This window comes from Myotis lucifugus, unplaced genomic scaffold, assembly GCF_000147115.1.
Source record: "Myotis lucifugus unplaced genomic scaffold, Myoluc2.0 scaffold_196, whole genome shotgun sequence".
In the NCBI taxonomy this organism is placed as follows: Eukaryota; Metazoa; Chordata; class Mammalia; order Chiroptera; family Vespertilionidae; genus Myotis; species Myotis lucifugus.
In genome coordinates this window covers 831453-844166 of record NW_005871244.1, presented here as the reverse complement: position 1 = coordinate 844166, position 12714 = coordinate 831453, and the positions used below count along the sequence as shown (strand labels likewise).

The following is a 12714-nucleotide window of genomic DNA, read 5'->3' as shown; positions in this document are numbered from 1 at the left end:
GCCATCTTTTTAAAAATATATTTTATTGATTTTTTACAGAGAGGAAGGGAGAGGGATAGAGAGTTAGAAACATCGATGAGAGAGAAACATTGATCAGCTGCCTCCTGCACACTCCCTACTAGGGATGTGCCCGCAACCAAGGTACATGCCCTTGACCGGAATCGAACCTGGGACCCTTGAGTCTGCAGGCTGACGCTCTATCCACCGAGCCAAACCAGTTAGGGCCATCTTAACACTATAAACTCTTTTTTTTAAAAATATATTTTATTGATTTTTTACAGAGAGGAAGGGAGAGAGATAGAGAGTTAGAAACATCGATCAGCTGCCTCCTGCACATCTCCCACTGGGGATGTGCCCGCAACCCAGGTACATGCCCTTGACTGGAATCGAACCTGGGACCTTTCAGTCCGCAGGCCGACGCTCTATCCACTGAGCCAAACCGGTTTCGGCACTATAAACTCTTTTATCTGTAAACATGTGATGTCTTTCCATTTATTTAGGTCTTTAATTTCTTTCAGCAATGTTTTATAGTTTTCAGTGTACAACTCTTGCCCACCTTTTGTTAAATTTATTACTAATTGTTTTTTTTAAATATATTTCTTTATTGGTTTCAGAGAGGAAGGGAGAAGGAGAGAGAGATAGAAACATCAATGATGAGAGAGAATCATTGATCGGCTGCCTCCTGCACACCCCCACTGGGGATTGAGCCTGCAATCCAGGCATGTGCCCTTGACCGGAATCGAACCTGGGACCCTTCAGTCCACAGACCGACACTCTATCCACTGAGCCAAGCCGGCTAGGGCATACTAATTGTTTTTGATGCTATTGTAAATGGAATTGTTTTCTTAATTTCACTTTTGGATTATTCATTGCTAACGTTTAGAAACTTGATTAAGTTTTGAGTAATCTTATATCCTGTAACCTTGCTGAGTTCACATGTGTATAGATGTATGTACATGTACATGTATATGCATATGGTATATATAATGGTTTTGTTGTAGGTTCTTTAGATTTTCTGTGTACAAAAATGTCATCTGCAAATAGAGATAGTTTTACTTCTTTTTTCCAATATGAATGACTTTTTTTTTTCTTACCTAATTGCCTTCACTAGAACCTCCAGTACAATGTTGAATAGAAGTGGTGAGAGGAAGCATCCTTGACTTGTTTCTGATCTTTGGGAGAAAGCTTTCTGTCTTTCGCCATTAAGTATGGGGTTAGCTGTAGGCTTTTTGTAGATGCCCTTTATCAGATTGAGGAAGTTATCTTATGTTCCTAGTTTGTTGAGTGTTTTTTATCATGAAAGGGTATTGAATTTTATAAAAAAAAATTTCTGCATCTATTGAAATTACATAGTTTTTGTACCTTATTCTATTAATCTGGTGTATTTACCTTGATTGATTTTGATATGTTGAACCAATCTTGCATTCCTGATTATGTTGTATAATCCTATTATATGTTGCTGAATTCTATTTACTAGTATTTTATTGAAGATTTTTGCATTTATATTCATGAGATATTGGTCTGTAGTTTTTTTTCTTGTTATGTCTTTGTCTGGTTTTAATATCAGGTCAGTGCTGGCCTCATGAGATTATTCCCTTTTATTACTGAGAAGTAGTTCGTGTAATGGATATACCATGGTTTGTTTAACAATTCATCGGCTGATGGACATTTGGGTTGTTTCTAGTGTTTTCCCTATTACAGCAAATCTGGAATTTACAAAATCATATTCTTCTTTCTGAGCACAAACATGTGAAAGAGTTTCTCCAGGGGCGGGAGATAGTGGTCCATCTATCCATCCATCCATCTACCCACCCACTCAACTGTCCATCCACCCACCCAGCTAAACATTCATTCATCCACCCATCTGCTGCCCACCCCTCCCTCCTTTCCCTCCTTCCTTGTCTCTCCTTCCTTGTCTCTCCTTCCTTCCCTTTCCTCCCTTCCTTCCTTCCTTCCTTCCTTCCTTCCTTCCTTCCTTCCTTCCTTCCTTCCTTCCTTCCTTCCTTCCATAAATCATCTATCTCCAGGCACATAACATCTGGATTCAAAGCAAGCTGTCTTTTAAAAATAGGCAGGAAACCTGCTACAGCTTTTGGCAAAGCCTTTCATGTGCTGACGCACACATCCTTACACATCCTCTCTTCCCAGCATTTTTGGGGCTCCCTGAGGGTTCACTCATAGGTCCTGGTTGAATTACCATCTGGGTGGGGACTGTTTAGAGACCAGAGTCCACAAGACTAGGGACTCCCTCACCTCAAATAGACTCTCTTACAAGCTCCTTCATCCATCACTCATTCATTCAGGAAGCCATACTCTTCCCTTCCCTCTATGCCTACCTCATGTGCTGGTTCTTCCCCTTGTTTCTACTCTAAATGTCTCTAGGCCTCTTCTCTAGTTGACATTTTCTCTCTTGAGGAACTCATCCCATCTGTCACTCGTTGCTCCTTCTTCCTCCTCACTGGTCTCCTGCTGTTCCTCACACACACCAGGCACATTCATGCTTTAGGGCCTTTGCACTGGCTCTCTTCTCTGCCTGGTATGCTCTTCTTCCAGCCATCAGTGCAGCTTCCCCCTCATCTCTGCAGGTCTGTGCTCAAATATCTCCTTCTTAGTGAGGTTTCCCCTGACCATCCTACTACACATTGGAAACTGCCACAGTGATTTGTATCTGAGGTCCCTTTTTTCATGTTTTCTTTTCCTCCAAAGTATTTATCATCCTATAACATACTTAGTATTTTCCTTGTTTAATTTTATTTATTTATTTTGTATCTCTCCCACTAGAGTGGTAGCTCTCTGAACAAAGGTTTGCTTACCTCTTCGGTTCAATGCTGTCTCTCCAAAGCCTGGAACAGGGCCAAGCACACAGAGGTGCTCAATATATGTCAGGAGCTGAGCCTCAACTGAGATGAGTTCGGACTTGCTAGATCCAAAGATAGAAAGTTCCACATCCCCTGGGGGTGAGATCAGATAAGGCACACCAAGAGGAGGTAGTATCTGGGATGCTCCTTGAAGGTCCCATCATAGAGATCTTGGGGTTCAGTGAGCCTTCTGAGGTGGAAACATCAGGCATCACCTGGAAGGAGATGAGTCTAAAAGGATAAAAAAAGATGGGTTCATGGGCAAGGAGAAATCTGCGGGAGACCTTGAATCCCAAGGGCCTGACCCTGGATTTGGTTGTCAGAGATGTCATACCCTAGTCTCTGATCCCCAAACAGCTCAGAGACCTTATGCACTAGACAAACACCCATATGTAATGCCGAGACAATAATAACAAAGAGCTTATATTAATTGAGAGCTTATTAATTTATTGGAGCAGCTTGGAAGGAGAACATTCAGTCATGTAGGTTTGGTCCCAAACCCATCTCAGGTTCCTCCAACAGGATGTGTGAAGTGCCAAAGTCATCAGTTCTTGGAGGCCTCTGGGTCTGGTGAGGGTCTGGAGGAAGGAAGAAAATGGGTAACACTTCAGGGAACAAAATGGAGGAGGGTGAGTTTCAATCACGGGGAAATATAGTTGGACACTTCAATCAGGTTTCCGTCAGGGTCTCGGAAGTAGATGGACATAATGGGCCCTTTTGCCCCAGTTCTGGGGACTGGACCCTCCTCAATAGGGACATCACAAGCCTGAAGTAGGAAGAAAAGACAAAAGTCATTCATTATATTCTATGCACGAGACCAAAATTTAATTCTTTATAGTGGCCTAGAAGACCCCTGTATCTTTCTGATCTCATCTACCATTCTCCCCTCCCTCTCTCTGCTCCCACATTTCAGCTCTATGGCCTTGGGCAGATAAATGCTCTGTACCTCAGTTTCCTAATCTGTGAAATGGGGATGATAATAATGTCTAGTATTATTTAGTAAGTGGTAGAGTCAGAATTTAAACCCAGGCAGTCTAAGCCAAAGTTCATACTCTTCACCCCTATGCTTTCTCTACTTCCAAACAAGACTTTTTCACTGATATTTTCTGAAAAAGGAGTCCAGGATATTTTCACAGAATACATTTAAGACCTTGATCTGTTTTCCCCAACAGTAGAACCAATGCCCCCTTTACATGAAATAACTTTAAGTGTTACAGGGACACCAACATTAAATAATAGCAAATTATAAATTATTCCCTCTTCAATCCTTTTGATTATAGCAAGAAGAAAGTCTCTGGTGGATGCTAACAAGTCATTAGCACCTCCTTAGCCACTTGCCAAATCTCCATTTGGAATGTCAGGCCTGGAGTGTTCAGGGGGTAGATATAGATAGAATCAAATGCCGATTGTGATGCTTTTATAACTATTTGTTTTTACAGTTACCTTCCTTTTGTGCCAAGATATGAGTTTTTCATTTATTTGGTTGAACATTTTCTTTTTACATAAATGTATTTATATAAAGATAATTTAGGTATAATTTTTACAAGGGTAAAGTAAAGTTTCCTTTTAAAATACATTTGTTTATGTGCCCTGACTGGTTTGGCTCAGTGGATAGAGCGTCGGCCTACGGACTGAAGGGTCCCAGGTTCGATTCCGGTCAAGGACATGTACCTTGGTTGCGGGCACATCCCCAGTAGGAGGTGTGCAGGAGGCAGCTGATTGATGTTTCTCTCTCATCGATGTTTCTAGCTCTCTATCCCTCTCCCTTCCTCTCTATAAAAAAATCAATAAAATATATTTTAAAAAATAAATAAAATACATTTGTTTATGTGGAAAAAAAGATGTCAATAAAAATAATGAGTAAACAATTGTGTACAGGCATTATCTGGATTCAAGGAAACGTCTTATGCCTGAAGTTTGAGGAAGACCTCCCTGGGTCATGCTTCGGTTTTCACTGCATCTGCAGCAGCTTTCTTGAAAAGAATAGAAGTCTGACTCACCTTGAGGTGCTGGACCATTTCATTCAAAGGTACCTCTGTGATCAGACATATGTCCAGAGAGCCAGGAACTGAATGAGCAGCTTTGGGTTCAAATTCTTTTCCCACTTCGTGAAGGTTAAATTTCTGGTCTCCAAAACACAATGCTTTCCTGTCTCCCTATTGGGGGAGAGAAAACCACCTAGAGTTATACCACCAAGATGAGTGAGGCAAAGCCCCTTTACCTACCCCAACAAGCTTTAAAAAATGTAGAACAGGGCCCGGCTGGCATGGCTCAGTGGTTGAGCATCAACCTATGAATTAGGAAGTCACGGTTCAATTCCCAATGTCAATTGATGATTTTCTCTCATTATTGATGTCTCTCTCTTTTTTCCTCTCTGAAATCAATAAAATAGATTTTTTAAATGTAGAAAAGGGCTATTTAATGAAAAAACAACAACCCTGTGCCCCACCCCAGTCTCATTCCCTACAGAGAAAACAGAAGCATGACCCAGGGAGGTCTTCCTCAAACTTCAGGAACGAGGTTTTCTCAGATCCAGGCTTTTAACGTGTGTGTGTGTGTTTATTTCTTCTGGAAACTATTTCCTTATCTCCAAATGTGTTTATACTACCCATCACAGAAACAGCAGTTTGTCAACTTAAAATAAATTTTCCCTTTTTTCTTATAAACACAACCCAAATTATATCAGCAGAGGTTGTGTGTGGGGCTTCTGGGAACCTCCCAACCTCACTGAGCTGGAACATTTTGCCCATTCACTTCCTCCTTCTTCCCAGCCAAGACCCAAGCCCTGACTGCCTGCCTGCCTCTCCAGTGGTTGTTAAATGAGAGAAAAAGAAAATTCTGTTTTCTTTACCCACTGTTAGTTGGGTTTTCTCCTATGTGCCTCTAGACACAGTCCCTAACTGATGTGTCACTATTTCTTGATTTAACAACTTTAGACATCTCTATCCTCTCCCTATGATACATGAGAATTTAGCTCATCCACATTACTACCCCTCCCAATAGAATTCTATCATTTTGGTTCCTTGATAATTTATTTTTTATTTTTTTTATTTAAATTCTTTATTGTTGAAAGTATTACATGTCTCCTTTTCCCCCATTGACCTCTCCCACCACTCCTGCCCCCCAGCACATGCCCTCACACCCCTACTGTCTGTGTCCATTGGTTATGCTTATCTGCATGCATACAAGTCCTTTGGTTGATCACTTGGCCCCTCTCCCACCCTCCCCTGCCTTCCCTCTGAGGTTCAATGGTCAGTTCCTTGATAATTTTTAAATAACCCATTTGTACCTGTATGTTTTGATAGATGAACTACAGCTAGTATCTCATTGACCCTACTATTCTTTTCGTCATGTCTCCTCCCTCTCCTGTGCCTTTCAACCTCTGCCATTTTTTTTCTTTTGTTTTTGTTAATCCTCACCTGAAGATATTTTTTCCATTAATTTTTAGAGATAGTAGAAGGAAAGGAGGGAGGGAGGGGGAGAGAGAGAAACATCGATGTGACAGAGACACATCAATTGGTTGCTTTCTACATGTGCCTCAACTGGGGCCAGGGATTGTACCTGCAACCCTGGTACATGCCCTTGACCAGGAGTCAAACCTGTGACTCTTCGGTGCATGGACTGATGCCATGGGGAGCGGGCCTAAGCCAGCAGTCGGACATCCTTAGCGCTGGAGGCAGGAGAGGCTCCCGCCACTGCCACTGCGCTCACCAACTCAGCCCGGCTTCTGGCTGAATAGCACTCCCCCTGTGGAAGCACACTGACCACCAGGGGGCAGCTCCTGCATTGAGCATCCGCCCACTGGTGGTCAGTGCACATCATAGCGACAGGTAGTTCTGCCATTCGGTCGATTTGCATATTACTCTTTTATTATATAGGATATTATATAGGATGATTGATACCTCATCTACTCTATCAGAAAATGACTTTATTTCACTTTTACATTTGAATGATAGTCTGGCTGAGTATAGAATTCAAGGTTGCAAGTTATTTTCCAATGGCCTCTTAAATACGTGGCTTTGTTTTCTTCCTGAATCTGGTGTTGATAAGAAGTCTGATATTAATCTGTTTTTCATTCTTTTGTAGATGATACATCCACCCTCCATTCTTGCAGCTTTTAGGACTTGTTTGATCCTAGGTGTACTGAAATTGTATTCCACTGTGTCCATGTACAGGGAGTTGAGGCATCATATACTTCATTATTACTATTGGCCCACCCATGCAAGGCACCTCTGTAGTTTTCTTTATGCATTCATTCTTTTTATCTCCATTCTCCAGTCCTGTCCCCACCCTAGTCAACCATTATAATGTGTTTAATGTTTGGTTTTAATGAGTTATTGTAAAAGCTGTATTGTTCTATGTGTGTATAAGTGGTACCATGCTGTAGACCTGATCCTGTTTTTCACTCAGCATGTTCTTTTTTAGAACTGTCCATCTTGATTATATATATGTATATCCAGTCTGTTTTTGCATAATTCTATTTTGATGCATAGTGTTTCATGTTAAGTTTAAATGTTTTATCCTTTTTGCCATTATATGGGCTCGCTCTTTCAATTTAAGAGATAATATTTTTTGCTTTCTCTGCATTTCCCACTTTTGCAGTTGTTTAGAATGCTCAAGGATAATACAGTATTCAACCTCTGGAAACCTCCTGTTTTCCCGGGAGCTCTCTTTCTTAGGAACTTTCTTTCTCCTGTTTCAAATCAGACTGATTATCTTCTAGGTATCTTTCTAGGTGCCGGGGCTGACCAGCAGACCCTGAGCTATGGATGAATGATTACTCTGACACACGTTTCTGTGAAAGAGAGGACTAAGGGACTGCCTGGCTAGCTCCATTTGCCTGCCTCCTTAGGCTTTTCTTGGAGCAACAGCTGGAACTAAAATTAACCTCCAGATCAGTGGTTCTCAACCTTCTGGCCCTTTAAATACAGTTCCTCATGTTGTGACCCAACCATAAAATTATTTTCGTTGTTACTTCATAACTGTAATGTTGCTACTGTTATGAATCGTAAATATCTGATATGCAGGATGGTCTTAGGCGACCCCTGTGAAAGGGTCGTTCAGCCGCCAAAGGGGTCGCGACCCACAGGTTGAGAACCGCTGCTCTAGATACTATCAGCAGGGTAAGCATCCTTGAGAAGACACATGCTTCTGTAGTGTCCTTTAAGCAAGGATGTTTTGAAGTCTAAACATAAAGATTCCAGTAAAACACCCGGGGGCTCAGACTTGTTTGGAAAAGTCAAGGCAGGGTCCGTGCCTAGAGGCCTCTGACCTTTCAGAGAATCCTTCTAACAGACTTTCCCACTAAGTCCTGTGCTTCCCCACATCTGGGAACTTCTCCTTGGAATCCACTGTATCCTGACTTTGATGTCTTCCTTACTCCTGGCTTAATCACTCATTTTGATGTAACATAATCTCAATTTTCAAAGTAAGTGGGCAAATTTTCCAAGTTCTTTTATGTCTAAGAATGATTTATTCTACCCTCATCTTGATTAATAGTTTAGTTGAACATAGAATTCTAGGTTGAAAATTTTCTCTAAAAATCTTGTATTGTATTCTGGTCTCTGATGCAAATTTTAGGAAATCTGACATCTGCATATTTCTTTTTCCTTTGTAGTTGAACTACTTTTCTTTTTAACCTCTCTGAAATTTCCTAGGGTTTTCATTTTCACTTTGATGTTCTATAATTTCTTAAGAACACAGCTGAGTGTCAATGTACTGGATATTCAGCTAACCCTTTCCATGTAAGGACTGGAATTTCTCTTGAATTATTTCTATGGTAATTTCTTCCCCTCCATTTCTCCATTCTCTCTCTGGAAGTTCCACTATTCAGAATTTGGAATCTCCTTCACTGATCCTTTAAATTTTTCTCACAGATTGGTTGTGGGTTTTTTTAAGTTAATTTAAAAAGTATTATCATCAACTTTTACTCCACCTGTAATTTGGCATTTGGGTAAATAATTACCTTGAGCCCTAGCTGGTTTGGCTCAGCAGATAGAATGTTGGCCTGAAGACTAAAGGGTTCCGGGTTTGATTTCAGTCAAGGGCACATGCCCGGGTGGCAGGCTCGATCCAGTAGGGGACGTGCAGTAGGCAGCCAATCAATGATTCTCTCTCATCATCGATGTTTCTCTCTCTCTCTCCCTCTCCCTTCCTCTCTGAAATCAATAAAATTATATTTTAAAAAATAATAATTACCTTGAATGTTATGATCTCCATGCCCAGAATTTTGGAATAAAACATGGTGGTGTCTTTGATACTCTTTACTGTCATCACGATGTGGTCAAGTCTATGGATAAGACATGAGGAAGGGGTCTGACTGCTGTGCCTCCATGACTAAAAAAAAAAAATCAGAAGAGAGCACATTGATGCTGGTCACACCCATTTCCTATTTCTTTCTCCTTACCTCCACTCACCTCCCCAATGATTATACTTCCTCCTCACCCCTATTTCAAGGGGAAAGTCCTGAGAGGAAACTTTAGTAGAATCATATTGCCCATGTGTGGCTTCACAAGAGCCCATGTGTCTGCCATGACCACTCTCCATTGCTTTCTTGTTCTCCTTTTTCTTCCAGAGGGGGAAAGGTAAAGATGAGGGGAGTGGAGACCAAGATCAAACCCTCTCTTGTTTTCCCCAAACTGGAATTCATCTCTTTTGCAAGAAATGACAAGACCCAGAGGAGGCCCAACGCTATGAGCACAAGCCCTCCATTGGTCATTTTCTCACACACACACACACACACACACACACACACACACACACACACACCTTGCCATCTTTCCCCACTCCATAGCTATGATCACAGAGGACAAAATAAGAAGGTAGTGTTTCAGTTAAATGTTTCTGGAAAGGTGTGTTTACAAATCTACCTTTACACCCAGTAGGAGGGCATACCTCCTTCCCCCAACTTCCTGCTCTCTACACACCTCCCACCAGATCTTTTTCTTGATTTGCATTCTTTAGTAATTTGTATATTTATGTTACATCTGCTACAGGATTGTAAGGTGCCTGTGGTCTGGCACCATAGGTAGCAGAGCATAGTGGTTAAAAGAACAGACTCTGGAGCCAGACTGACATTTAATTAATCTTTCTATGCCTTAGTTTCCCCTTCTGTAAAATGGGCATGGTTTTATACATATCTTAAAGGGCTGTTGTAAACATTTTAAAAAAGAGTTGTATATTTAAGGGCTTAGAACAATTCCTGACAGGTAGCCAATAGAGTTAATGACCCTTAATCTCTATAGCCTCATATATTGTTCTTGAACCCCAAGCCACATTGCCCTTTTGCCTGTTCCTCATAAGGGCCATCCTTGCACCTTTGGTCTCAGGGCCTTTTGCACATGTTAATATCTGTCTTCTTAATTAGGATATAAGCTTCATAAAGGTAGAGATTTTTCTCTGTTTTGTTCCTCACTGTGTCTCAAACAACTAGCAGATGTTCAATAATATTCAACAATTAGGCCCAGTGCCTAGTACAAAGTCTGACTTCCCTTCCCTTCCCTTTCCTTCCTTTTCCTTTCCTCCCCATTTCATTCCATTCCACCATATGTTATTTTATTCTGTTCCATTCAAGTTCTTACATTTTAAACAATTGATTTCACTGAGGCCCAGCTTTAAAAAATACTGTGTGTTCTATTTTCATGAGTGGAGGAGCCATTAGCAAAGTTGCTGAGTTCTGCTGTCCTCATGGATACAGAGGGTCCACAGGGACACAGAAGCAGTAAAATGAGAAAATGACTGGCATGTTGTTGTTAATCCTCACCTGAGGATATTTTTCCCATTGATTTTTAGAGTGGAAAGGAGAGAGGGAAGGAGGGGGAGAGAAAGAGAAAGATTGATGTAAGACACATTGATTGGTTGTCTCCCGAATGTGCCTCGACCAGGGCTGGGGATTGAACCTGAACCCATGTATGTGCTCTTGACCAGGGATTGAACCTGCGACCCTTCGGGGTGTGTGCTGACACTCCAACCGCTGAGCAACACAAGCCAGAGCTCTTATCAACCTTTTAACATCTATAGTATCTGTAATAGTACTCTCTTTTCATTCCTGATATTGGTAGTTCATATTTTTTTCTCTTAATTGCTTGAGAGAAAACAGAAATTACTAATATTTTGTTAATCTGTTCAAAGAACCAACTTTTCTGATCTATACATTTAAAGCTTTCCTTAAGCACTGCTTAGCCACATCCCCAATTTTCTCTTTTTTTAAAAAAAAATTTTACCAACTTTTTTTTTAGAAAGAGAAGAAGGGACAGGGAGAGAAAGAAACATCAATGTGAAAGAGAAACATTGATCAGTTGCCTCCCATACCCACCCGACCGTACGCACTCTGACCATGGATATGTACCCCGACTGGGAATTGAACTGGCTACCTTTCAGTGCACAGACGGTCAACCTACTGAGCCACATTGGCCAAGGTATGTTCCCAATTTTGATAGTCTTTGGAAATCTATTCAACCTATTCCTCTTATTTTTTTTTACTGCCTCTGTTTTTAACAAATTTTTATTTATTGATTTTAGAGAGAGAGAGAGATCGATTTGTTGTTCCACTTATTTATGCATTCATTGGTTGATTCTTGTATGTGCCCAGACTGGAAATCAAACCCACAACTTTGGCATATCTGGACAACACTCTAACCAACTGAACTACCTGGCCAGGAACCCTCCCATTTTTTAATACCCTGCCAGGTTAGATTCACTCCCCAGATCCTGTTTTGTATATGGGAAACCCCATCTTTATAAATTCAAGGATGAGCTGGACTGACTTCCTTAAGGAACAGGAAGATGGCCACTGTGGCTTAGAATCCAAGGGTGAGTGAGGCATGAGCAGGAGGGGAAGGCAAGGGCCAGATCATCAAGAAATTGCAATCACATAAGGCTTAATGTGCCTTGTTCTAAGCACTATGTAAAATAAAATTTTTATTCCTCACAATAACTCTATATGGATAATAGAGTGCTCAGACCATGATGCCTTCCCTCCTGCCTCCTTCACAGGTAAGGCTTTCTACAAAGTCCTCTATCTTTCTACGAAGTCCTCTTCAAGGTGTCGGGGGCCCCTGGAATTCTTATGGCAAACCTCAAGGTCAGTGGGGTTTCCTGGCCCCTCCCTACCCTGGCCCATCCTAATGTCCTGGCTGAACTAGCTCCCCTGAGCCACCCCGAGGGAGCAGAGCAGCTGGCCCTTAGCTCATTGCTGCACACATGTTGATCACTGACCATGTGTTAGAGCAGGACCTTTCCATGTCCCTCTGCTGCCATCTGCTTGCCTTTGAAAGAGGAAGAAAGAGAGAGGAAGAGGGGAAATGTATGCCCACACACCAGGATAGCCCACAAAGAAGAGAAACAGGTTACCAGGTCTGGGCTGGAAGGTCCCCAGCCTTGGTGACAACACCTGTGACCTAGACCCCCAAGGACCGTCCCATTCACCTGCTTCTCCGAAGTCCTGCCCCACATCCTGGCTGGCAGCCTGGAGGGCAGACGGCACAGCATGGCAGGCTAAGTGTCCTTGCCCTGGGACCTCCAGACAACCTTCTGGCTCAGCGCCTGGAGATCAAGGGGCAGGAAGGGGAGGGCCACAGGCTGAGGACTGCTAGTGGTGAGAGAGGTAGGCGGTGCAAGTACAAGGACTCTGACATAAAACTCAGGATCTTGAAAGCAAAAGCTTAAGGTGTGTCTTAGACAGCTCAGGCCAACATAACCAAGTACTATAGTCTGGCTGGCTTAAAAAACAAAATCTATTTTCTCACGATTTTGGAGGCCTGAAGCCCAAGATCAGGGTGGTCAGTATGGTCAGGGTCTGGTGACAGCTTTCTACCTGGCTGAAGATGGGCACCAATTTCGCCATGTCCTCACATGG

General features: G+C 42.0%; 1 protein-coding gene across 1 annotated transcript; it reads right to left on the bottom strand.

The window, feature by feature from the left end:
* Positions 1-3287: 3287 nt before the first annotated feature.
* On the bottom strand, positions 3288-9188 carry GLOD5 (glyoxalase domain containing 5). The gene is made up of 3 exons (XM_023760908.1): positions 9057-9188; positions 4859-5014; positions 3288-3624 (listed from the first exon to the last, which is right to left on the bottom strand). The coding sequence occupies exons 1-3, from the start codon at positions 9129-9131 to the stop codon at positions 3499-3501; spliced, it is 357 nt and encodes a 118-aa protein (XP_023616676.1). The 5' UTR covers positions 9132-9188; the 3' UTR covers positions 3288-3498.
* Positions 9189-12714: the final 3526 nt, after the last annotated feature.